At 46.6% G+C, this 26,320-nt stretch overlaps 1 protein-coding gene across 5 annotated transcripts in view; it reads right to left on the bottom strand.

Moving 5' to 3' along the window:
- Positions 1–26,320, bottom strand: part of RGL3 (ral guanine nucleotide dissociation stimulator like 3) — a 39,468-nt gene that overhangs the window by 10,924 nt on the left and 2,224 nt on the right. For 2 of the 5 annotated variants that reach the window (XM_060268686.1, XM_060268685.1), the window contains exons 1-11: positions 19,535–19,902; positions 18,393–18,607; positions 15,898–16,106; positions 13,638–13,771; positions 9,853–10,068; positions 7,580–7,683; positions 6,797–6,881; positions 5,716–5,784; positions 2,465–2,542; positions 1,492–1,524; positions 1,129–1,250 (exon numbers count right to left, since the gene is read on the bottom strand). In XM_060268686.1, the coding sequence (XP_060124669.1) occupies positions 1,129–1,250; positions 1,492–1,524; positions 2,465–2,542; positions 5,716–5,784; positions 6,797–6,881; positions 7,580–7,683; positions 9,853–10,068; positions 13,638–13,771; positions 15,898–16,106; positions 18,393–18,607; positions 19,535–19,873 (1,604 nt within the window). In that variant the 5' untranslated portion in view covers positions 19,874–19,902. The other 3 variants (XM_035141290.2, XM_060268687.1, XM_060268688.1) reach the window with 3 other exon arrangements.

The following is a 26,320-nucleotide window of genomic DNA, read 5'->3' on the forward strand; positions in this document are numbered from 1 at the left end:
TTCTTAGTGGTTCTTATTTTTATCTGTAAGCTGCCTTGAGTCCCATCAGGGAAGAAGGCAGGGCATAAATAAATGCATAATAATAAATGAATAATTAGCTGTGTAGCCCACAGTGTGAACTTTCGGGGAATGGATTTAGATGGGAGATTGTTCTTGCTCTTGAGCTTGGGCGCCTAGGGAGGGCAGGACGGGTGCACATTCCCTGTGCATTTTTAGGTATCTGAGAAGTGAAGAGTTGCTATCCTGGTGGGAAAACAGTTTTGCTATAGGTCGGAGATATGTGACATTCCCTATCCCACTCTGTCACCATGGAGATACCAGGAGCCAGTGTGGTGCAGTGGTTAGAGTGTCTGACTAGGATATGGGAGACCAGGGTTCAAATCCCCACTCGGCTTTGAAGCTCACCAGTCACTACCTCTTGGAGAAAAAGGTGAGATATAAATGCAATCAATCAATCAATCAATCAATCAATAATTTAGCTCCCCATATAAAACCCACAGGACCAAATAGACTCTATGTTAAATACACGTTTTTACAAACTTGCTTAGAACTGGAAACTTTCTTTTCCAGTAGAAGCAGCTGCACTGTGGCTCTGGTCTGGACTGGGAACACAGTGTGTGGAGATGAGGGAGTTAACCCTTCCTTCCTCATAGCGTTTTCCCATTAAAAAACACACCTCCTCTGCCCAAAGATGCTATTTACAGTAAACAGCGAAATGGTCCAGGGAGGAAACAATTAACTCAATCTCCACATACAGTGGTCATGATCCAGCAAAGGGCTGCGCAAAGTTACTTTTAATGGAATGGGGGAGGAGAAAGGGATCAACTCCAAGTACACTCGTAATGTGGACTTTTGGCTTTAGCTTAAGATGCTCCGATTGAACTCTGAAGTGGTACAAGTGATAATACTCCTAACTATAGACTTTCAACAACAAGAGCCCCTAGGTTGTATTCACTGTAGGAGTAAGTAGCACTTTGTACAACTGGAACAACTTGTGCAATCCTCCAGAGCAGATCAGCAAGAGGGAAATAGGGAAAGTCCTATTGCACAAGCAGTAGTCATTTAGTTGGCTGCCACCCACTATCAATCATTCTCTTCCTTGGCAGAGAACCCAACACCTTTGCCTACCTCTGCTCCTCAGAGAGCTGCTGCTGGTGGTGAAAGGCAAGACGGAAGGATGGGTTTGGGCAAAGATTGTACTCTTGACATGAATCCTGCAGCTGGCAGATCCAGGAGAGGATCACTGCTTCCTGGGGGGGGGGGAGAGAGAGAGAGAGAGAGAGAGAGAGAGAGAGAGAGAGAGAGAGAGAGAGAGAGAGAGAGAGAGAGAGAGAGAGAGAGAGACATTTCGCAGTTCCTGTGGTTTGAAAGGCAGTGATCTTCAGCCCAGTTCCCCATCCGATCATTCCCTTCCATTCCCAGCTCTGGGCACTGAGCTAAGAAATGCAGAATCCCACCCACCCACCCCCAGCATTCCCATCTTGGATTTACCTTGCGCCTCTTCTCAAAGTTAATGAGGTTGCTCTGTGGGATTGAAAAATAAGACAGGGATTGTGAGCAACACTAGGACACACCAACCATACTGCGGCGCTGTTTGAACCACCCTACCTCAGTGGTTTTCAAACAGGGGTGCCTTGAATGATGGTCGAGGGTGCAGCTGGCAACACTGACCTCCGTAGCTCTTTCCTTCCCTCCCTCCTCTGATGCCCTCTCGCTTCTCTGCCTCCCAAAGGCTTGCACAGTTGTTTGTTGCAGCGGCCCTGGCTACAAGCTCCCCAGGCGAATGGTCCCTCTAGGGCTGGCCAGGAGGTGCTTCCCAGGCCCCTATGGGGCAGGGTAAAGAGACACCTCTCTTTGGGGCAAGGGGCACAGCTCAGAGACCAGGGGCGGAAGCAGCAGCTGCCCTGAGGACTCCCAAGGAGAGAGGCGAGGAGGATGAAGGAACACTCCACAAGGGAGGGTGTTTGAAAAGGGGTGAGAGGCTGCCAGCTCTGCAGGTAAGGGGTGGCAGAACTGGGCTCCTGAGCCCCACAGGGGTGCCGCAGAAAGAATGGAGTTGGTCAAGGGAGCCGCGGACTCAAAAAGGTTGAAAACTTCTGCCCCATGTGGCTGCCAGCATTTGAAAAGCCTTTTGAAAAAAAGGTGCCGGTACGCACCATGAAGTTGTTACAGTAAGTGTCACACACTTTTAATGGAGGGGGAGTGGCAGTACTCCCTTACCCTTGAGTACCCCCAGGTAAAAAGTACTGGAAACCCCAAAGGAGGAGACAAAGGCTTCATTCACTGAACAAACTGAGTTATGTGACTCCCGAACCACCCCAAAGAGGTGGATCTGAAACACCTGCCCAACCCAAATGGCCAGGGATCTACAGGAAGTCATTTGCATTTCGTCAGAGGATGCTCAGCCACCCCAAAGAGGACAAGGGATGTTCTCGTGCCACTTCTTATTCCCCAAGATGCTCACCTCCACAAAATCTGGTAGTGCTGTGTCCAGCATGATTAGGTCCGTTAAAAAGGTGCCCAGATATGGGATGGTGGGAGCCTGCAACAAAGCACAATGGGACTCATGCCATCAGCCCTTTGATTGCCCAGTGCACCACCACCCCTTATGAATTGAAAACATTTAGTGACACTTCATTAGCAAGATGAAGTGTTTCCCTTCTTACTAGCAATGTCACTGCAAGGGATTGCAAAAGAGGTGGATGTGTTCAAATCTCTCTCTCTCTCTCTCTCTCTCTCTCTCTCTCTCTCTCTCTCTCTCTCTCTCTCTGTGTGTGTGTGTGTGTGTGTGTGTGAAAACAAAGCTGAAATTGGCAGATGTGTGCATTATCAGATGTAATGTAAAATCTCAAATATTTATAATTGTGGAGAGGAGAGAAGGTTAGGAGCAGTTGCAAACCCTTTAGCTGACAACTACTCTTGCTAAACTACTCTCCACATCCTGGAGAGTAGTGACTAGTGGGGTGCCACAGGGTTCAGACCTGGGCCCAGTCTTATTCAACAATGACTTGGATGATGGGCTTGAGGGCATCCTGAGCAAGTTTGCAGATGACATCAAATTGGGAGGGGTGGCTAATACCCCAGAGGACAGGATCAGACTTCAAAATGACCTTAACAGATTAGACAACTGGGCCAAAGCAAACAAGATAAATTTTAACAAGGAGAAATGTAAAGCACTACACTTGGGCCAAAAAAAAATGAAAGGCACAAATACAGGATGGGAGACACCTGGCTTGAGAGCAGTACATGTGAAAAGGATCTAACAGTCTTGGTAGACCACAAACTTGACATGAGTCAACAGTGTGATGCAGCAGCTAAAAAAGCCAATGCAATTCTGGGTTGCATCAACAGGAGTATAGCATCTAGATCAAGGGAAGTAATAGTACCACTGTATTCTGCTCTGGTCAGACCTCACCTGGAATACTGTGCCCAGATCTGGGCACCACAGTTCAAGAAGGATACTGACAAGCTGGAACGTGTCCAGAAGAGGGCAACCAAAATGGTCAAAGGCCTGGAAATGATGCCTTATGAGAAACGGCTTAGGGAGCTGGGCATGTTTAGCCTGGAGAAGAGAAGGTTAAGGGGTGATATGATAACCATGTTCGAATATATAAAAGGATGCCATATAGAGGAGGGAGAAAGGTTTTCTGCTGCTCCAGAGAAGCAGACACAGAGCAATGGATTCAAACTACAAGAAAGAAGATTCCACCTAAACATTAGGAAGAACTTCCTGACAGTAAGGGCTGTTCAGCAGTGGAATTTGCTACCAAGGAGTGTGGTGGAGTCTTCATCTTTGGAGGTCTTTAAGCAGAGGCTTGGCAGCCATCTGTCAAGAATGCTTTGGTGGTGTTTCCTGCTTGGCAGGGGGTTGGACTGGATGGCCCTTGTGGTCTCTTCCAACTCTATGATTCTATGATTCTAAAAACAAAAACAAAAGAGCACTATGTGGGACAGCTGCATAGTCTGGCATTGCAGAGAGTTGGACTATAGATGATCCTCATGGTCCCTTCCAACTCTAGTTTTCTAAGAGAAAGGGGAATACCAAAGGGTAGATGCCGCCACGCTGAAAGATGGATTTCTTATGGGTGCATGATGAATATTATGTGGCACTCGCAACACGGCCAGTTCTACAGATCAAAGCTGTCAAGTGGCATATGTGAGAGAAGGTGATTCTCTCAAGTAAAAAAGTTTCCCTTTCTCTTCTATCCCACTTCTTCAAAGTCATCTTTGATGACATGTCATGGGCAGACTTTCATAGAACTGCACAATCAGAGAATTGTATATTTGGAAAGGATTCTGAGGATCGTCAAGTCCAATGCCCTACAATGCAGGAATCTCAACACGCAGTTCCCGATCCAATTTGAAACCATACCTTTGACTAATCTTAAGTAGTATTTTCACACAAGAGGGAGAATGTGGACACCCTGGTGGAAGTAAAGTGGTACCTCTACTTACGAATAACTCTATCTAAACCGCCATCTTGGATGCGGTTTAGATAGGATTTTTTCTACTTACAAATTTTTAGATAGGGTTGCTTCGACTTACGAATTTTTTCTCCCAATGCATTCCTATAGGATTCGACTTACAATTTTTTTTGACTTACGAATGTGCGTTCGGAACACATTAAATTCGTAAGTAGAGGTACCACTGTAATTCTTTGGTGAGAGTCTGGTTTTCAGGAACTAAAGTGTGAGGGAGGTTACATTAAACATGTATTTCTTACCACCCCTTTATGTATATTTTGTGGGATGGGATCCATGAGAGGCAGTCAAGTACAACATTCCTTGTAATGCTAGAGAAGGCATGCGAGGGAATGTTTGGTCCAGCTAGTTGAAACTTCCTGTTCCTCCTGGCTGGAGCATCCTTCCATTTGCATGTGATAGAAGATGGGCACGACCTAACCTGTCCAGGTAACAAAAGGACAAGTCACGCAGCACACCTCCCTTCTTTATTTTACTTCCTTCTTTGTTTGACCAGCTTCTAGCTAGGACTGATCTGCTAGCTCTCAGCTAGCAGAAGCACTGGGATTATTCCCCCATATGGGGTAGATCCACATGTACATATTTGTAACTAAGTCTGCCTTCAGGAATCCAACTGTGAACTGGTTTGAGAAAACTTATTGACTTTGAATAAGATTGCCGCATCTTTATTCTTTTAAAAGGGATTCAAGGGGACTTACCAGGAACGTACAATTCAATCGGAGACAGTGGTAATAGTGAGAGGCTCACACGAGCCTGCAACCAGCTATCTGCTGTGCATATAAAAAAGGGGGAATGTAACTCTGCTACATAAAGGAACTTGCTAGTGCAAGTTAGGAAAGATATCAATAAACAATACAGTGGTACCTCGACTTACGAACGACTCGACAACTGAATTTTTCGACTTACGAATGGGGCAAATGGCCGCACATCCGAACGGAAACCGCGGCGGTTTTAGATAGGGTTTTTTTGACTTATGAATTTTTAGATGGGACTTACAAATTTTTCCGTTTCCAATGCATTCCTATGGGAAATCGTGTTTCCAATGGCGCTTTTTGACTTCTGAATTTTTCGACCTACGGAGGTGCCTTCGGAACGGATTAAATTCGTTAGTCGAGGCACCAGTGTATATCCTCTCCTGCCACCCTGAACATTCCCACATATTTCCTTCAGAGTGGGTGGACAGCTGGCTGTGTGTGTGTGTGGCTCTCACCACTACCCTGGTCTGATGTTTCACCTTCGGAGATGCCCCGGCTGGGGGTTGTGTGCTGTTCCGTCCATCACTGGAGCCCTGGATACCTCCTTCCTGCGAGAGACACAGAGACAGGCTGCAGGATAAGCTCAGCTGATGTCAGATGTGCCTTGATCCAACTGTACAGAACTGACCCTCCTAACAGGGGCTAGTCGAAGAACTCAAAGGCTTCGGGGCATTTCAGCAGGTGCCTCTCGTTGCTGCACCCAGAGGCTGCACCCAGCTCACACTGAACAGAGCACAACACTTTCCCTGCTCCAAACATGGTGACTGAATGCCATGGGTAACACTTAACACAGCACGGCAACTATCCTCAAGTCCAGCGGCGGAGCAAGCTGATTGGGCGCCTGGGGCAGCGCCTGGGGGCGGAGCCGGCTGCCCATGGGGGCACCGTGGGTCCTCCAAGGAGTCTGCCTGCCTCCTCCCACTCAGCCGCCCTACAGCTGAGGGGAAGGCAACGGGTCGGCTGTTTGGGGCAGCGCGGAGCCTGCGGGCGCCCAAGCCACCGCGTCAGTCCCAGGAGAGACACATAGCTTGGACACGCTGCAGGCCCCGCGGTGAGTGCCGCCCACCATTTTGTCAACCCCCCCCTTGCTACGCCACTGCTCAAGTCCCCACCCCACCTCAGAGACATCACAAATACTTCATTGCAGGGGGGGGGGAGGGACCTCGGCCCCAAGGAGTTGGCTCCTACCGTGTTTCTCCGAAAATAAGCCATACCCCGAAAATAAGCCATAGTGATGGGCAGTTTAACCTTGTAGGTTAAACTGTACCATACTTAATAAAAAAAATAAGACATCCCCTGAAAATAAGCCACCGTGTGTTTTTTGAGGAAAAATAAATATAAGATGGTGTCATATTTTTGGAGAAACACGGTATGCCCCGGGCTATTGAACCCTGTCCTGATCCCGACAATGCTGGACAAAAAAAAATACATTCTTCTGGGCACATTATCCTGCATAAAAAGACACAGACACACACAACAACAACAACAACAACAACAACAACAACAACAACAACAACACCGTTGCTCTCCTCTTCCTCTCAAACGACACAGTTCTGCTACCTGCAGCAAGATTTCTCGGCACTTCAGGTAATTGTTGTCTTCGGAGAAGATCTGCAAGAGCTTTCGGAAGGAGCCCCTGGTGTCCCTGGGAGAGAAGTCGCGCTCAGTTTATGCAGCTCCCTTGGCCAACTTCCAAGAGACTGTGATCTACTCACAGAATTAAAAACTGGCAGTGATCTACCCCCTTTGGGGGGATTCAGGTCAAAATTGTTGAGCTTTTTTTGGGAAGGAAAGCCCTGTTTTGGGGGGGTTCACGTAAAAGTTGTTGAGCTTCTTTAGGGAAGAGGAAAGCAACATTGAGCTTTTTTTTCCTAGGAAGGAAAGCCCTGTTTTTGGTGGTTCAGATCATTTTAGGGGTACAGGGCAAAGATGTTGAGCTTTTTTTTAGCGGAGCCAAAGCTTTTTTGCTTCTTTGGGGGGAGCCAGTGATCTACCACTGATCTACCAGAGACGTCCAGTGATCTACCGGTAGATCACGATCTACCTGTTGGACGTGCCTGGTATACAGCTTTGGGTTTTCCCCCCTCCCCCCTTTATTTCCCCTTCTACACAGGTTCTGTTTCTCTTTTTCCTTTTCTCTCTTTCATTTACGTCTCACCGTGTTTAGTGCACATATCATTATGTACTTTTTGAGCTTTCCATAAAGTTGGTTAAAAAGAAAAAAAGCGCCACACTTTTAACCAGGGCTTTTCTTCTAGGGAAAAATGGTGCCAGTACTGTCATTGAGCACCCCCGGAAAAAAAGCTCTGCCCTTTTCTCAAAGGCTCCCACCAAAGACCTCACCTGTGTACAGCAGCCCAAGTCCGCTTCAGTCGGTAGATGGAGTTAGACTGCAGGGCAGAGAGGATGGCATGCAGCGAGGAGAAATTCCGGAGGGCCCGACATCGCTGGAGGGCAGGCATGCCATTTGGGGAATTGGGAGTGGGGTAATGACAAATATTTCAGTAAGAAAGGGGTAGGCTTTAACACCAGGCATTGGATCGATTAAAGATTTAACTGCAAATGTGCATTTTGAGTATGGCTGCAAGCTTTCAGTTGATAATCAAACCATTTTTGACGTGTGGACTGTGACTCAAGAGAAAACATGGCCATTGTGCTGTAAAAATTGCAGAAAGGGTAATTGGTGCTAGCATGCCTACAATAGAGACAATCTATGCTACCAGAGTTAAGAAGAGAGCAGAGAGAATTGCAGCAGATCCTTTACACCCCTGCCATCATCTGCCAGATTTACTCCCATCTGGACGTCGCTACAGGTCTTCATAGGGACCCAGGTGGCGCTGTGGTTAAACCACTGAGCCTAGGGCTTGCTGATCAGAAGGTCGGCGGTTCGAATCCCTGCGACAGGGTGAGCTCCCGTTGCTCGGTCCCAGCTCCTGCCAACCTCGCAGTTCGAAAGCATGTCAAAATGCAAGTAGATAAATAGGAACCGCTACAGCGGGAAGGTAAACGGCGTTTCCATGTGCTGCTCTGGTTTGCCAGAAGCGGCTTTGTCATGCTGGCCACATGACCTGGAAGCTATACGCCGGCTCCCTCGGCCAATAATGCGAGATGAGCGCGCAACCCCAGAGTCGGTCACGACTGGACCTAATGGTCAGGGGTCCCTTTACCTTTACAGGTCTTCATATACAAAATCGGCCAGGCACAGGAACAGCTTTATCCCTTGTGCTGTTAAATTGTTAAATTTGTAGATGTGTAGCTGAAGGGGAGGTCAATTATGGGTGGGTTTCTTTGCTTATTTGTATTGTGAGTGGAACAGTGTGTGTGTGTGTGTGTGTGTGTTTACATTGCAATGTAGCCAAAACAAATTCCAAGTATGTTGGAAAATGTACTTGGCCAATAATAAATTATTCTTATTCCTATTCTTATTCTTATTGTGCAGGCTATTACCATAATTATACATAAGAAAGAAGACCTTATCTTCTAACAATAGCTGGCAGTTTTTATTTAGTAAAAGAAAGTCAAATAATCTTGCATTTGTCAGTATCTCAACCCTCAACCCCCACCAGGGCCGTCTCAAGCAGGTCGGGCGCCATGGCGCTGAGGCGCGGAGATCGCTCCGCCGCCCCCGCAGCGTGCAGCATGGCTTCCACGCAGCTTAGCCGCGCAGCGCCGCCCCTGCCAGCCCGGTGCCCTGGCGCCCCACGCCACTGGGACTACGCCTAGAGCCGGGCCTGACCCCCACAGTACTGAGGTTTTGATAAGGTACACGATTATTTACATTCAATTAAACTGACAGATCAGTTAGAAGGCAGATGATAATTAAGCATTCTTCAAATCAATTAGCATCCCTCACTTTAATGCCAATTGTTTTGGCTATATTTTGATATGTCATCATAAGTTTACATTGTCAGCCTGTCTGTTACTTTGGCAATGAAAAGTTGAGGGGGTCTGTGCCTTTGGCTTGGGCAGCTATTATATAGGCTCATTTTTGTAATAGTCACAAATTGTGGTGAACCGGTGAGCTGGCTGGAGGTACAATCCCATATCGTGGTTTGTGTGCTGCCTTGGTTCTCAAACGCCTTGATACTCAAACAACTTGGAACCCAAACACTGCAAACCAGGAAGTAAGTGTTCCGGTTTGTGAACTTTTTTCGAAAGCTGAACATGCTTCATTTTGAGTACCACACTTCCATTTTGAGTGTTACGCTGAGGTCTGTCTGTTTTTGCTATTTATTTTGAGTTTTTGTTTTTGCGGCTCTTTGTTTTTCTTTTTGAGACTGTGCAGAACCCAGTTCAGCTACTGATTGATTGATTGATTGATTGTGTGACTGCAGTACATTGTTTACTGCTTTCATTTTATGGATCAGTGGTCTCATTAGACAGTAAAATTCATGTTAAATGGCTGTTTTAGGGGTTGTTTTTGAAAGTCTGGAACGGATTAATCCATTTTGCATTACTTTCTATGGGAAAGCGTGCCTTAGTTTTGGAACACTTCGGATTGGGAACGGACTTCCGGAACCGATTAAGTTTGAGAACCAAGGTACCACAGTATAGGCAGGGCTAAGGAAACAAGGAAAACTAAGACCAGCTAGCTCACTGGACACAGAAGCTCTTACCTGGGCAATGTCGATCCATTTCTCTAGCAGGTGTGCCCGCTGGGGAAAGCGCAGAGTCAGGTCTCCCAGTACAGATGCAATGACACTGCTAGTGACTGCATTGAACTGGGCCACAGTGGCTCGGACACTGGGAGCCACGTGCTGATTCTCCTTCTTGTCTCGTTGCGACCACACGCAGCCCAGGCAATGGAAGGGCCGCACTGCTCGGAAGAGCTCCTGGAGAAGGAGAAGGAGGATGAGAGAGAAGACCACCCCAATGCCACTCATTGCAACCACTGCAGAAGTAGGGTAGGATTTTGGATCTTGGATCAGGTCTCCAAGATCCAAAGTCAACTCTCTGCCATTGAAACATAAACATTATACAGGGTAAAAGGTAAAGGTAAAGGACCCTGGGACGGTTAAGTCCAGTCATTGGCTCCCAGTACGTTTGCGAGCACAATTCAAAGTGTTTTTGCTGACCTTTAAAGCCCTAAATGGCCTCGGTCCAGTATACCTGAAGGAGCGTTTCCACCCCCATCGTTCTGCCCGGACACTGAGGTCCAGTGCTGAGGGCCTTCTGGCGGTTCCCTCGTTGCAAGAAGCCAAGTGGCAGGGAACCAGGCAGAGGGCCTTCTCAGTAGTGGCGCCCGCCCTGTGGAACGCCCTCCCATCAGATGTCAAAGAGGAAAACAGCTACCAGATTTTTAGAAGACATCTGAAGGCAGCCCTGTTTAGAGAGGCTTTTAATCTTTAATCGATTATTTTATTCTTCTGTTGGAAGCTGCCCAGAGTGGCTGGGGAAACCGAGCCAGATGGGCAGGGTATAAATAAATAAATAAATAAATAAATAAATAAATATTATTATTATTATTATTATTATTATTATTATTATTATTATTATTATTATTATTATGGTGATTATGGGGTTGCGGTGCTCATCTCACTTTCAGGCCGAGGGAGCCGGCGTTTGTCCACAGACAGCTTTCCGGGTCACGTGGCCAGCATGACTAAAACGCTTCTGGCGCAAGAGGACACTGTGATGGAAACCAGAGCGCACGGAAATGGCGTTTACCTTCCCGCTACAGTGGTACCTGTTTATCTACTTGCACTGGCGTGCTTTTAAACTGCTAGGTTGACAGGAGCTGGGACAGAGCAACGGGAGCTCACCCCATTGTGGGGATTTGAACTGCCAACCTTCTGATCGGCAAGCCCAAAAGGCTCAGTAGTTTAGACCACACTCCCACCCATGTCACAATATACAGGGAAGTGATATACTGGCACTGTTAGGAAGGCTAGCAAATAGAAGGCGGCATAGCCTGTGTCTATGGAAGAAATCACAGAGGGACAGATTTGTTCATTTCTCTAAACCAGTGGTTCCCAACAGGTGGTCCGCGGACCCCCAGGGGTCCGCGAGCTATGCCAGAGGGGTCCGCAAGATGCTATTAGAATAAAAAATATATTTTGTATGATAACAGATTTTTTGTTTTGGCCGCTTCCTGCATGAGCAGAGTCTAGCGCAAAACTAGAATTAGATAGAGGCAGTAGTTCTGCTGTATGCTGTTAGGTGGTACTTTACAAACACTACTGTTTTGCAAAGAGGCAGCGCACACATTCTACTAACGCTCACCTCCCCAAGATGCTTTGTGCGCATCGGCTTCATTTGTGCACTACTGCGCAGGTACCCTGTCTTCTCCATTCCCCTCCCTCCTCCCTGGCGCGCGCTGCCTCTTTGCAAAACAGTAGCGTTTGTAAACAAAGCGTTGTTTTTCGCGGAAGCTACAGTTCGCGTAGTTAAAAATGGACCGTTGGTTAAAAAGTGGTTCGTTAAAACGACAAAGGCCTACAGATGAAGAGGAAGATAATGCATTTGATGTTCAAGCAAGTAAGTCAGTGACTCTCGAACCGATCTTGTCAGTGTCCATTGAACCTAAATCATCGGCGTCCCTTGAACCTAACCCTTCCAAGATCAGTGTTAAGCTTACTGGAAAAATTAGATTAGGAATTAGGAATTAGATTTAGGATTAGGAATTAATGGGGGTCCTTGTCACAATAGCGGCTCGTTGAGGGGTCCTCGAGAAAATTTTGTTGGGAACCCCTGCTCTAAACTATCAATTGTACATTGTCTAGACTCTATTGTACAGCTCGATGATTAAACCCCTTGTGGGAAGAAACGCTGGTTATACCGGAACAGCGTCCAGATGTTGTTTTACGAGTTGTTGTTGCTTCTGCTAATACACGATTGACTGAAGTGTTGGTACTGACTTTTAAAGCCCTAAACGGCCTGAACCCAGGATTCCTGAAGGATCAACACCACCCCCATCGTTCAGCCTGGACACTGAGGTCCTCCTCTGAGAGTTTTCTGGCATTTCCCTCCCTGTGAGAAGTGAGGTTACAGGAAACCGAGCAGAGGGCCTTCTCGGTGGTGGCGCCCGCCCTGTGGAGTGCCCTCCCATCAGATGTCAAGAAAATAATGAATTATACAACTTTTAGAAGACATCTGAAGGCAGCCCTGTATTCAGAAGTTTTTAATGTTTGATGTTTTATTGTATTTTTAATATTCTGTTGGGAGCCGCCCAGAGTGGCTAGGGAAACCCGGCCAGATGGGCGGGGTATAAATAAATTATTATTATTATTATTAAGAAAAAGACTGAAAGAAAAAAGACTTCTTCTGTGATTTATTTCTGTGATGTATTTGTTTGCTTCTCCACACTCCTTTCTCTGGAGTAGTTGCTTTGGTGATATATTTTTGCACAACATTGAACCATAAAGGCTGACCCAGTCACTGTTTCCTTTCACCAGAGACCAATAACAAATGGCATGGCTTCGGAAAGGGCAGAGTGTGGAATCCAGATGTAGACATATTTAGTTGTGACTGAAATCCCATTGACTACAATGGGTTTGTTCTTAGCAGAACTAAGTCTAGATCTAAGTCACAGACTCCTGGCTTCTATCACCCACCTCTCTGAGCCATTACCTTTCAACTCCTATAGCTGGAAACAGGGTGGATGAAAATCAATATATATATATATATATATATATATATATATATATATATATATATCTGATATATATATCAGATTTTAAAATTTTAAATTGGAATTTTAAAATTTTTAAAATCGGATTCTTTTGATTTAAATTGGATTTTTTTAAAATAAAATGCTTTTGGAGGAAAAATCTTTCTAAAGATAGTTTTCTATTTAAGTTACATTATAGTCCAAAGGCTATTCATCAGGAAATAAGGATTTGTTTTAAGTTTTTCACGTGTGCTAAAACTCAGTCTAAGTTGCTTTTTTTAATTGTTTAACTGCATCAGTTAACAAACATGGATACATATGCTATAATGTTATTGTTTTAGTTAAATAAATTGTTTGAATTGTTATTAAGGAAATGATGATATTTCTCCTTCCAATAAAGTACAGCAGAAAAGTTGTCCAAATATAAACAGTTAACTTATTAAACCTCACAATCATTTCATAAGCATCTGTCTATGTATTTCTAATAGTATAACTAAGTCAGTAATTTTTGATATAACTGTAAAAACTACTCTGAACATTTATTATTCCAAAAATGAAACCTTCATCTGGTTGCCAAAATTAAGATTATACCAGCAAGAATGAGTCTTTCTGCTTTAAAAAAATGATTTAAATAAAGTATTGATGACTAGTGATTTAAATTGATTTGATTTAAATCAAATCCCCCCCCCAGCTGGAAATAAAATTCAAGAGCCTGAGAGCCACCCCCCACCCCCATTAATGCTGTTTTCTTCTTCCCAAAGCTATTTGCCGTCCCTGACCCCTCTTACTCACTGCATCAATCAGGGTCAGCTGCTCAGCTACTTCATCCACCGAGAAGGAAAGGAGGGCTGGTGTCTCCTCGCGGTCACCTGTCCCAGCTGCTTCTCCGATCACCTGTGGCAGCCCCATCCCTGTGGGCTCCCCTCCTGCAGGGCAGTGAGACAAGGGCCACTTGATTGACTGTGCGCAAGGCAAGCCCAACCCTGACAAAGGAAGAAGAGGGCCACACACTTGTGTGCAAGGAGGTCCTTTCACTGGACCAAGAGATGTGCTTCCCCCAGGATCTCCTAAAACGTTTTGCAGAATTCAGGGACAACTCATACGACATGTGCTAGCTTTGCATCCTCTGAGTGCTGAGTCCCAGAATTGCAAGAGATCCTTAGGTGCCCCTCGGTGCCCCTAAAGAGATCATCCCCCTGCCAGGTGACTGCTTGTCTTGCTTCTACAATCAAATCCGTACCAGAAAGTGTATCACTGACAGATTTCAGAACCTGCAGCAAAATCTGGTGTGGCCTACGAAACATCCTTGCCCTCCCGAAAAAGTCTATAAATACCACATTATCAAGGGGAGGCATGATCCAATGCATGCAGAAAATTCTGATGACAACAACAATAACTATATTATTATTATTATTATTATTAATATTAATATGCCACTCATCTGACTGCGTTGCCCCAGCAACTCTGGGCATCTCTCAACAAAATATTGAAGACACAATACAACATCTTCTGGGCAGCTGTTTATCAGCTCCATCTGGTACGCAGGCTGAGACCCTACCTGCCCGCGGACTGTCTCACCAGAGTAGTGCATGCTCTGGTTATCTCCCGCTTGGACTACTGCAATGCGCTCTACGTGGGGCTACCTTTGAAGGTGACCCGGAAACTGCAATTAATCCAGAATGCGGCAGCTAGACTGGTGACTGGGAGTGGCCGCCGAGACCACATAACACCGGTCCTGAAAGACCTACATTGGCTCCCAGTACGTTTCCGAGCACAATTCAAAGTGTTGGTGCTGACCTTTAAAGCCCTAAACGGCCTCGGTCCAGTATACCTGAAGGAGCATCTCCTTCCCCATCGTTCTACCCGGACACTGAGATCCAGCGCCGAGGGCCTTCTGGCGGTTCCCTCGCTACGAGAAGCCAAGTTACAGGGAACCAGGCAGAGGGCCTTCTCGGTAGTGGCGCCCACCCTGTGGAATGCCCTCCCACCAGAGGTCAAAGAGAATAACAATTACCAGACCTTTAGAAGGCATCTTAAGACAGCCCTGTTTAGGGAAGCTTTTAATGTTTGATGGATTTCTGTATTTTAATATTTTGTTGGAAGCCGCCCAGAGTGGCTGGGGGAACCCCGCCAGATGGGCGGAGTATAAATAATAAATTATTATTATTATTATTATTATTATTATTATTATTATTATTATATTATGTTCAGAAGATATTAAACCCAATGGAGCAAGCTATCCTAAGGAACGTGACAATATTTGGAGCATCCCTCTTGGGCATGGGTAGGCAAACTAAGGCCCGGGGGCCAGTATACCTGAAGGAGCGTCTCCTTCCCCATCGTTCTGCCCGGACACTGAGGTCCAGCGCCGAGGGCCTTCTGGCGATTCCCTCCCTACGAGAAGCAAAGCTACAGGGAACCAGGCAGAGGGCCTTTCGGTAGTGGCGCCCACCCTGTGGAATGCCCTCCCATCAGATGTCAAAGAGATAAATAACTACCTGACATTCAGAAGACATCTGAAGGCAGCCCTGTTTAGGGAAGCATTTAATGTTTAATAGACTGTTGTACAGTGGTACCTCGACATCTGAATGCCTCGACTTACGAAGGTTTTTACTTATGAAGTCGGCTAACCTGCAAGTATTTTCTCTGCGCATGTGCAAAGCGCAAATTCGCGCTTCGCGCATGCACAAAATGGACGTTTCGACATCCAAAGGTTTCGACTTACGAAGAGAGCCGCGGAACGGATCACCTTCGTAAGTCAAGGTACCACTGTATTTTAATGTTTTGTTGGAAGCCGCCCAGAGTGGCTGGGGAAACCCAGCCAGATGGGCAGGGTATAAATAAATTATTATTATTATTATCATTATTATTATGATTATAATTATTATGCAGACATGCCATCGAATAGGCTGAATAGGATGGCCCTGAGGACAATTGCATGTGGCTGAGGAGCTGAGGTCACAGGTGGGGACGGGGGCTGGACCTGAGCCACAAACTTTGGGAGGTCGGTTGCTCTCGGCCCTTGTGCCCCCAGGGCGAGAGAGATCCTTACCGTCTGCCTCAGCTGCACCTGCCCTCCTGTGCTGCTCCTCGTCGTCTTTGTGGGACTGCCACAGCCCCTCTGCCAGAGTACACGCTGGGGAGTCACGAGCAGATTGGCGCAAGAAGCTCAAGGTTCTCTGCAGGCTGGGGTGCTGGGGGGGCTCCCAGAAATCTCCAGGGTGATGCTGCAGCCAGAGTTCCAATACGTGCAGCACTGCCCTGCAACCGGAAGGGAAACAGAGTCAGGCACCAACCATACACATACGTATACTCACAGACTGCTTAGTCTCTTATCCAGGGGTAAGCAACCTAAGGCCCGGGGGCTGGATGCGGCCTAATCGCCTTCTCAATCCGGCCCACAGACGGTCCAGGAATCAGCGTGTTTTTAAATGAGTAGAATGTCTCCTTTTATTTAAAATGCATCTCTGGGTTAATTGTGGGGCATAGGAATTCGTTCATTTCCCCCCAAAATATATATATAGTCTGGCCCACCACAAGGTCTGAAGGACAGCGGACCGGCCCATGGCTGAAAAAGGTTGCTGACCCCTGTCTCTCCCCCCCTCCCCCGGTGCCCCTAACCCAGGGGTCCCCATTTTTCCCCCCCAAATCATAGTCCGGCCCCAAACAAGGTCTGAGGGACAGTGGACCGGCCCCCTGCTGAAAAAGTTTGCTGACCCCTGCCCTAACCTCTCCTGTCCCGAATAAGCTGCCTGCTGTTCAACAGCAGAACGGACTCCCTCGGAAGTCCTTAAGCAGAGGTTGGATAGCCATCTGTCCTGGATGCTTGAGTTGAGATTCCTGCACTGCAGGGGGTTGGACTAGAGGACCCCTGGAGGTCCCTTCCAACTCTACGGGTGGATGACTCCATGCTGCCTTCACCAGGATTTCTTCCTGAGGGTGCCCCCTCCTTAAGCGTCCTGCCAGATTATGCTGCTCGGACTTCACCAAGCTTCACTGCCCATCAGGCATCTCATTGCAGACAACTCCCTCTTTGTGCAGAGGCCACGTTCCAAGGCACCGTGCGCTTAAGTGAAATCACATACATTTGAAACCCCCTTTTGGGGGGTCATTCCTGGGTTCGGCACGATGCCCGTGTGCTCAGTTGCACACATATTAGACACACCTAAAACCGTCACTGCCTGTACAGTGGAACCTCAGTTTTCGAGCATCTCGGAAGCCGAATGTATTGGAACCCAAATGCTGAAAACCCAGAAGTAATTGCTTCCGTTTTCGAATACACCTCGGAAGTCGAATGGCTTCCGAGGCACGTTTCTCAATTTTTTCAACTGAATTCTCCGACCGCCCATTTGGCCCCAGTTGTCAAACATTTCGGAAGTCGAACAGTCTTCCGGAACGGATTACATTCAACAACCTAGGCTCCACTGTATTTTCTTCCTATATCCAGTGCTTCTTTTTCTGGGGGTACGCATACACCTAAACATGTTGTGAATCTTTGTACTTTTGTCCATTTATTTGTCTTTATTTTTCCAAATTTGAACTATAAAATGGTGGTTTTCTTGAGTCAAAATGAGAGTACCCCTAAACATTTTTTGAGGGGGGGGGAAGCACTGCCTATATCCGTCAGTCTGCATTTCTTAGTACAGAAAGTATTGATCTGATGTGTAGAGATCTTTCCTATTCTACTGAATTTAAGAGGGTTCTGGAAGCTTCTCTGTGTGAAAGAAACAAGCAGAGGTTCATGATGTTTGGGTTATTCCTTCAGAGAGAAGCAGAGCACAGCTGGCTTAAACTGGTTCTGTTATCTCTTCTGTCAAGGTCATGCAGACTATAAAAATAGGCTAGACAGTGATGGCCAAACTTGGCCCTCCAGCTGTTTTGGGAATACAATTCCCATCATCCCTGACCACTGGTCCTGTTAGCTAGGGATAATGGGAGTTGTAGTCCCAAAACAGCTGGAGGGCCAAGTTCGGCCATCACTGGGCTAGAAGGAGCCTGGGTTTCACTTTCGCTTTCTATCTCTTTTCCTTCTGGTGTGGTGTTGTGTACATAGTATACTTAGTGTTAAGGTTTAGACTTATTATACGTTATTGTAAGTTTAAATCAAGTCTGCTGCAACTGGATTTCTTATGGACAGTGCCAATCCTGGATATATTGGATTTGTGACCACTGCTAATTGGATTTTCACTCTGCTAAGCTAACTATATGTTGGGAGTTCTGCTCTGGATCAATATTGAGTAGAATTTCAATGACGATATCACCTTCCCATACTACTGCACCCATGTCTATACAGTATATTCCCTTTCCCAAAGAACACTTATTTGCATGAAACAAATAATTTCGCCCTGAACATACACGTCTACAGGGCGAAAAGCAAGGCGGGCATCTCTCTGATACCCTGCCAGTTTAGAATTGCTTTTCCCACCCCAATTTACCGCACTGCTAGAATCAAGAAACAGCCCTTCTCCAGCTTCCTTATTCTGGAGCACACATTGTCCGGCATTTTCCTCCTGCCCAAACCACCCACCTCCTACCCCCGTGCCTCACTTGTCCGGTCCCCGTGGCAGCAGCAGCTCCAGCACCTGCGCAGGGTTGGCGAAGGCCCGGTAGGTGGCCAGGAAGCTGGGCACGTAGCCAAGGTCACCCTCCACATTGGCAGACACCAGCCACTCCACCAGCCTGGGGAGTGTAGCAGCCCGCAACAGGCGCTTCTTCAACGTGCGGTACTGTACAAAGGGACATTCTGGTGTGCCGGGGACATCCTGTTGGAAAAGGGACAGGCACGATGAGGTGGGGGAAACTCACATAGCTGACACACAGGGGAATCTTCCAACAGTACCTATTGAAGAGGTGCTTATCGTTGTCTAATACACAAGGTAGAGTTGCCACTGCCCTTCAGTAAGAACTGCACAGTTAAAAAAAAACCCTATTTGTGAAAAATCAGATTAGTTAACATGGAAAATCTGATACTTGTGGAGTTATCTTGCCTTTGATACAGGAGATTCCAATGATTCCCATCACTTCTGAAAAAATCTTGGTTGCTGCTTGCGAGTTACTTATCCATGGCACTCTTCCACCATCAAATTATTATTTTTTAAAAAAAAAACACTAATTGGAATGTGCTTAAATATCTATTGAGCAACCTAAACATACTGCTTCTGTATTTGTTAAGCAACGTTCTGAGGTCAACGTAGAACTGGCGAACATAAGTTAATAGTTCTCTAATATAATCTCATGGCTAAACAAACATTCTGTCTAAGTCAGGCCTCTGAAACAAATTTGCAATAATAATAATTTACTATTTATACCCCGCCCAGCTGGGCAGGTTTCCCCAGTCACTCTGGGTGGCTCCCAACAGAACATTAAAAACACGATAAAACATCAAACATTAAAAACTTCCCTAAAGAGGGCTGCCTTCAGGTGTCTTCTAAAAGTCATATAGTTGTTTATTTCCTTGACATCTGATGGGAGGGCGTTCCACAGGGCGGGTGCCACTACTGAGAAGGTCCTCTGCCTGGTTCCCTGTAACCTCACTTCTCGCAGTGAGGGAACCAGCAGAAGGCCCTCAGAGCTGGACCTCAGTGAATGATGGAGGTGGAGACGCTCCTTCAAGTACTGTATACTGGACCGAGGCTGTTTAGGGCTTTAAAGGTCTGCGCCAAAACTTTGAATTGTGCTCGGAAACGTACTGGGACCCAATGTAGGTCTTTCAGGATCGGTGTTATGTAGTCTCGGCGGCCGCTCCCAGTCACCAGTCCAGCTGCCGCGTTCTGGATTAGTTGTAGTTTCTGGGTCACCTTCAAAGGCAGCCCCACGTAGAGTGCATTGCAGTAGTCCAAGCAGGAGATAACTAGAGCATGCACCACTCTGGCGAGACAGTCCGCGGGCAGGTAGGGTCTCAGCCTCCGGACCAGATGGAGCAAGGGAAAGAGAGGAGAACTCCCTGTCATGCTTGCACACATGAGGCAGACATGACTTTCCGCGCATGTGTCCCCTCTGCTGTCCAATAATAAAAACCAGTTTAGCATAGAAGGAGGGATCCAGTATTTCCTATAAGGGAAGCTGCCACATACCAGCTGACGGGATCTGTTGGCGATGGGCTCTGCCCTCACTCGGTGAAGGACGATGCTGTAGATGGCCCCATCTTCTGCCTCTTCACCCCACTGCTGAAGGGGTGTCTGGGGAAAGGCAGAGAAGAAACAGGAGCAGAACTAAGACACAGCTTTTTGGTTTCTTGGAACCATATGCATACAGCAATGTAGAGCAGGAGTTCCCAATTGGTGGTCTGCGGAACCCAGGCGGTCCATATAACCTACCTAGGTGGGGCCGTGGCACCATTCACATATCAAAAGCTATTCCTTCCAGCAGCACCTTAGAGACCAACTAAGTTTGTCATTGGTGTGAGCTTTCGTGTGCATGCACACTTCTTCAGATACACTGAAAGAGAAGTCACCAGACCCTACGCCAAACTCTACGCCAAAGGATAAATGGACATAAATCGGATATCAGGAATCACAAGACAGAGAAACCAGTAGGAGAACACTTCAGCCTCCAAGGACATTCTATACAAGATCTCAAAGTAGCTGTCTTATTACAGAAAAATTTCAGAAACAGACTGGAAAGAGAAGTTGCTGAATTGCAACTCATTACCAAGCTTAAAACCATGGAGAGACCTGGTCTGAATAAAGACATTGGATCCTTATCTCATTATACATGATAAAGCTTTCCTTAGTCTTTAGCCATCTCACCCCTTGCTTTTTCCTGCAAGACCAATTGCAGTCGTTAACAGTCGTCAACAGGTTTACTACTCCTATCAGCCAATCACCCATTCCCACCACCCTTCTGAGTAATACCCCTCCCCACCCTCTGACTATACATAAGGGTCTGGTGACATCTGTTTCAGTGTATCTGAAGAAGTGTGCATGCACACGAAAGCTCATACCTATGACAAACTTAGTTGGTCTCTAAGGTGCTACTGGAAGGATTTTATTATTATTTTTTGTTTCGACTACGTCAGACCAACACGGCTACCTACCTGTATCAAAAGCTATGTTAGAGATATCAAAATTTTCAAAAGTAGGGGGTCCAGGGCTTGGCTCCTGAAAAACAGGGGGTCTGCAGTACTTAGCTAATTGAGGACCAGTGGTGTAGAGCAGGGATGGCCAACTCCCAAGAGACTGCGATCTACTCACAGAGTTAAAAACCGGCAGTGATCTACCCCCTTTTTTAGGAGTTCAGGTCAAGGTTGTTGACCTTTTTTAGGGAGGGGGAAAGCCATGCTTTTTTTTTGGCATGCAGGGCAAAAATGTTGATCTTTTTTTAGGGGAGCCAAACTTGTTGAGCTTCTTTGGGGGGAGCCAGCAATCTACCAGTGATCTACCACAGACGTCCAGTGATCTACCGGTAGATCATGATCAACCTGTTGGACGTGCCTGGTGTAGAGCAAGGTCTAAACTGAGCTGGATAGAGTTGAGCTGGGAGCCAGGAAAATGTTACTGTAAGGTAAAGGGAGGCTTCCACCAGTAGATGTTGGGGAGCAGAGAGCAGTAGTGAGACGCTGGAGCTGTGTGTACCATGTGGTTGTTCTTGTACCCCCTAAACTAGCCCCAGGTGTGATGATGGCAGCCAGAACTGAAGTACTATTCAACAGCCAGTCTAGTCACATTCCCGCGCATGGAATTGCAAGAGGTGCCATCTTGCCTCAGGCAGCAAAATATATTGAGCTGGCCCTGGTCTTATTTTGTTGTACGGTGTGGCATTTATGTTGTTTTGTTAGTATTAGCTGCTTTGAACACCCAATATGGAAACCTGGGGTATACGTTTTGAAAATAAATAACAAATAAACTTGAGCAAAGTACGCAAGGGAATGGAGTCTAATGGTTTAAGAGAGAGAGAGAGAGAGAGAGAGAGAGAGAGAGAGAGAGAGAGAGAGAGAGAGAGAGAGAGAGAGAGAGAGAGAGAGATCCCCGGTAGGTGTGTATCACTATCAGAGAAGGAAGACTGGTAGGTTTTCTTTTCCATCTCCAAAACAAATGAAAAGACTCAGGGCACAGCTGCACAGGAGATTTCTGGGGGTGAGAAAAGAGACTTACGCATGGAAGAGGGGCATACCTCTGTCCTGATTCCTATTTAGTGCTGAGCCAGCAAGTATGGCCATTATTGTTTATCACACTGATTCAGGCATCATACTCAGTGGCTCAGAGAGAGGGCACTGTCTGGGTTTCTGCAATGTTTTCACCTTTCCATAGGCTGCTGGTGTCACGGGTGGTGCTTGCGAACTCAAGGCCGTTATTAATTGACCAAGGTTCAACAGTCAGTCAAAGAGAAGAAGGCTTCGTCTCCTTCACTTTGATTACCCGTCCTTTCCCAACTCAACCCTCAGCATGAAAGGCCAGCCTAAACCAGGGGTAGGCAACCTAAGGCCCGTGGGCCACAAGTGGCCCACAGGGGTCATTTAGCTGGCTCACGAGCCGCCCCCAAACCGAGCTGCCTGTTTGGCGAGTTTCCGCATGCTGTGCTAAACTGGCACAGCACGACATGGGGACTCGCTTCCGTGGCGCTGGAAATCGCGTCTGCGCAGGCACAAATGCTGGAAATCGTGTCTGTGCAGACGCACACGCTGGAAATTGCAGGCGCTCACGTTTATGCGCGTGCACAATCCAGCCCACGGAGGGATCTCCGCTGGTGTGAACCAGCCCAGGCAAAGTAAACTTTGCGGACCCTGGCCTAAACCAACCACACACAGTGTAGCTGCAGGGAGCTGCTATTCTGGCTGGGGCTACCCAGCTCTTGCCACCTAGTCATACCTCGGTTTAAGTACGCTTCGGTTTGAGTACTTTCAGTTTAAGTACTCCGCGGAACGTCTGGAATGGATTAATCCACTTTCCATTACTTTCAATGGGAAAGTTCGCTTCAGGTTAAATACGCGTCAGGTTAAGTACAGACTTCCGGAACCAATTGCGTACTTAAACCGAGGTACCACTGTATTTGCAAAACAAAGATCCGCTACAACAGGGGTCAGCAACCTTTTTCAGCTGTGGGCCGGTCCAGCACACATTCTACTCATGTAAAACGCCAGTCAGGCCCCACAAAAAACCCAGAGATGCATTTTAAATAAAAGGACACATTCTACTCATGTAAAAACACGCTGATTCCCGGACCGTCCGTGGGCCGGATTGAGAAGGCGATTGGGCCGCATCTGGCCCATGGGCCTTAGGTTGCCTACCCCTGAGCAAGTCACTTTTAGTCTGGCCCTGATTTAACACTGCTAAGAAACTTGTGTTGGCATCACGGGTTACTGCTGTTGTGAATGGTCATGGTGCTTGTTTTGCATACATTTTAAGCTGCAATCGTTGCACACTGTACTTTTGGCATTTCTCGATCATTTAGCCCCATCGTAAGCTTTCCATTTCCCCCTCTGCACCCATGTGAATATACACTTTATAAGGGTGACACCTCATACATCTGATGAAATGGATTCTAGTCCGCAAAAGCTTATGCCATATGAAATCTGTTGGGTCTTTTTTTTTTACCCGCTTATGATCCTTAATAGCACAAGGGGTATCAGAGGAAGTGAGGAGAGGGACTCCTATCTGAGTAACTTGCCCCCATCTGTCCACCTATTGCTGGCCCCTTGAAGCAAAGGCACTTTTCATATATTTACTGCCCTCCCCTCACTGCTCTTTGCCCTTTCTGTGTGCCCCCCCATTTTATTCTATCAGGGGTCCCCAGACTTACCGGCGTTTGGGCCGGTTCCCACCGCGCCGACCGCGCGGCGGGCCGGAGGACGGGGGCGCTTACTGGCGCGGCGGCGCACTTCCAAGGTAGAAAAAGCGCCGAAAATCCGTTGTGCGCATGCGTATGGGCCTCCCCCGACCCGGAAGTGCACCAGAAATGACCTCTTCCGGGTCGGGAGAGGCCCATACGCATGCGCACAAAGGATTTTCGGCACTTTTTTCCTGACCCGGAAGAGCACTGCCACGCTGCGCGCCGTAAGAGCGGGCAGCGGCGGGCGTCGTTGCGGGCCGGATTGGCAGGCCAATTGGGCCGCATCCGGCCCCCGGGCCGTAGTTTGGGGACCCTGTTCTATCCTATCTTTTTGGTGCCATCATAGCTGGAAAGCTACATATTTTCTCCCCTCCTTTGAAATATGTCCAGTGCAGCTAGGAAAGAAACTAGAGCTGAAATGCAATTTCAGATAAAAAATTTAAATCACTTAAATTCATAACCACAGTTTCATTTTTAGCACTTTCAAATTTGAGGCATTTGAAAAATAAATCTATGGTAAGCTACATTTAGTACTTTTCCAGCCCAGTTCCATTCACAATTACTTTGTAGTTCAGTGGGATATACTCCCTAATAAGTGTGTTTAGGATTGCATCTTACTCTCTTAAAATATTTAAACACTACCGAGGGAGAAATGTTTCAATCAATATTGCACAAATCTAGGCTGGTTGGAGGGTGTTGCATGCAAATTTGAGCTGGGAGAAAGGTTCTTCCCCAAATTTGGTTTTTTTTTTTAATGATTGATTATTTTTATTAATAGTCTCAGCCAGAGTACAGGAAACCAATTATATGTTAATATTGCCTTATACAAAGTTAGCCCTTTGGTTTTGAAATTTATTTTTTTGATTGAGTATCTTAAGAGTTTTTTTGGGGGGGGGAAATGTCAGTTGGCTTAAAAACAGTCACCCGTCTACTACAGAACTTGAGAATCCACTTCTTTAATAAAAGCAGCAAAAATGGTTACAATTTCAGCAGTGTCTGATTACTGATTGATTTTTCCAAAATATCTGAATATATTTAAAGACTCTGCAGGGCTGTGCTCTTCCACGTCACTTCAATGGGGTTTCCAGGGGGAAACTGTCCACTGGGTTGTGCTCAATGGCTTTGCTCCTAGGATTCACTCCCTGAATTTGTGCCTATGGAGCGGCCTCTTTTTCTGTCCTTGCTCTTGTGCTTTTGTTTTGCTTTCTTTAACACAGTGATGGGCAACCTTTTGAGCTTGGTGTGTCAATATTCGCCAAAAAACCGAGCATAACTCGGGTGGTGTGTCACTTCGAGAAAAAAACCATAATTTCGTGATATTTATAGTTTAAATAACAAAAATGTATAATTGTAACATATAACTGTATTTAATAAACCAAAAACTAATTATTTAAGCAAACCAAACCAAAAACCCCTTATTTATCACAAAGTGCCCAGAGTTGTTGAGCTTTTGGGGGGGAGCTGCTAGCCAAATTTTTGGAGGTTTTTTGGGGGGTGCAAAGGTTGCTTTGCTTTTAGGGGGAGGATGCCCCAAAGCTGCTGCGCTTTTTTGGGGGGAGGGGGAAAGAGAACAGAAATAAAAGACGAATAATACCTTCGCTGGAACTAACACTCAGCACCGACATAGTCTGCCAAAGCGCAAAAAAAACCAGCACAGAAAGGGTTAAAAAACCAGTCTCTTGCTACCAGCAACAGTGGAGACAAGCTCTAGCGGAGGCAAGCTGTAGGAGGAGCGGGAAAACAAATGGGGGGAACCAACAACAACAACAGTGCGATGGGCCGATGGGGCAGTGAGGGCTCTGTGTGTCACGTATGACACGCGTGTCATAGGTTCGACATCACTGCTTTAATAGCAACCTGACATAGCACCTTTCCCCACTGCCTGTCAGAAGCTTTACCTGAAACATTATCCTTAATGCTTGCTGCTGTGGGCTTAGAAAAGCACATAGGCGACTGCAATCATGCTACCAATGTTGTCTGTACACAGGAGAAAAATACTCTTCCTCTCCTGGAGTGATGATATCTGGATTCTGGACTCAGAGTGGAATCGAGGAGTTCCATGCCCTGCCACCAAGCTGAACCCCCTTCTATCCAGGTAAGGTAAGATGGGGGAGACCCACTAAAGCAGGCATGTGCAACAGGTCGATCGTGATCTACTGGTTTATCATGGGATGCCCCTTGTCGATTCTTGGACCCCCTGATAAATCTCAACAACTTTGGCTCCCTAAAAAAAAGCTCAACAAATCACTGCTAGTTCTGCCGTTTCCTGGGAGTCGGACGTGACTGCGCTAAAGGATGAAAGTAGCCCTGCCTGGGGACAAGAATTCCGCCCGCTTGGTCTCTGCACCCCATCCAGTTGCTCCAGCTTCGTTCCTGTGACCTTCCTTGACATTTCCTGCTCAGCAGAGCCACCGGACCGGTCCTGCAAGAGGTGGAAATGTAACACCACAACCATCTGAACTGCTCTGTGCCAGGTACCAGTGGCTGAAGGCAAAGGCAGCAACAAGTGCCCTTCACCAGCTCTCACTAGAAGGGGCACAAAAGGGAAAAAGGGGCATCTCTCTTTCTTATAATAATAAAGAAAACCCACCCTTTATCTCTCCCCACCCCTAAATACTGTGGCTATACTTGGAATACTTGGAAATATCATTTATACTTGGAAACATCATAAATACGAAATACTTGGAATAAATAAATACTAAATACTA

Source organism: Zootoca vivipara, chromosome 16, assembly GCF_963506605.1.
Source record: "Zootoca vivipara chromosome 16, rZooViv1.1, whole genome shotgun sequence".
NCBI classification, from domain to species: Eukaryota; Metazoa; Chordata; class Lepidosauria; order Squamata; family Lacertidae; genus Zootoca; species Zootoca vivipara.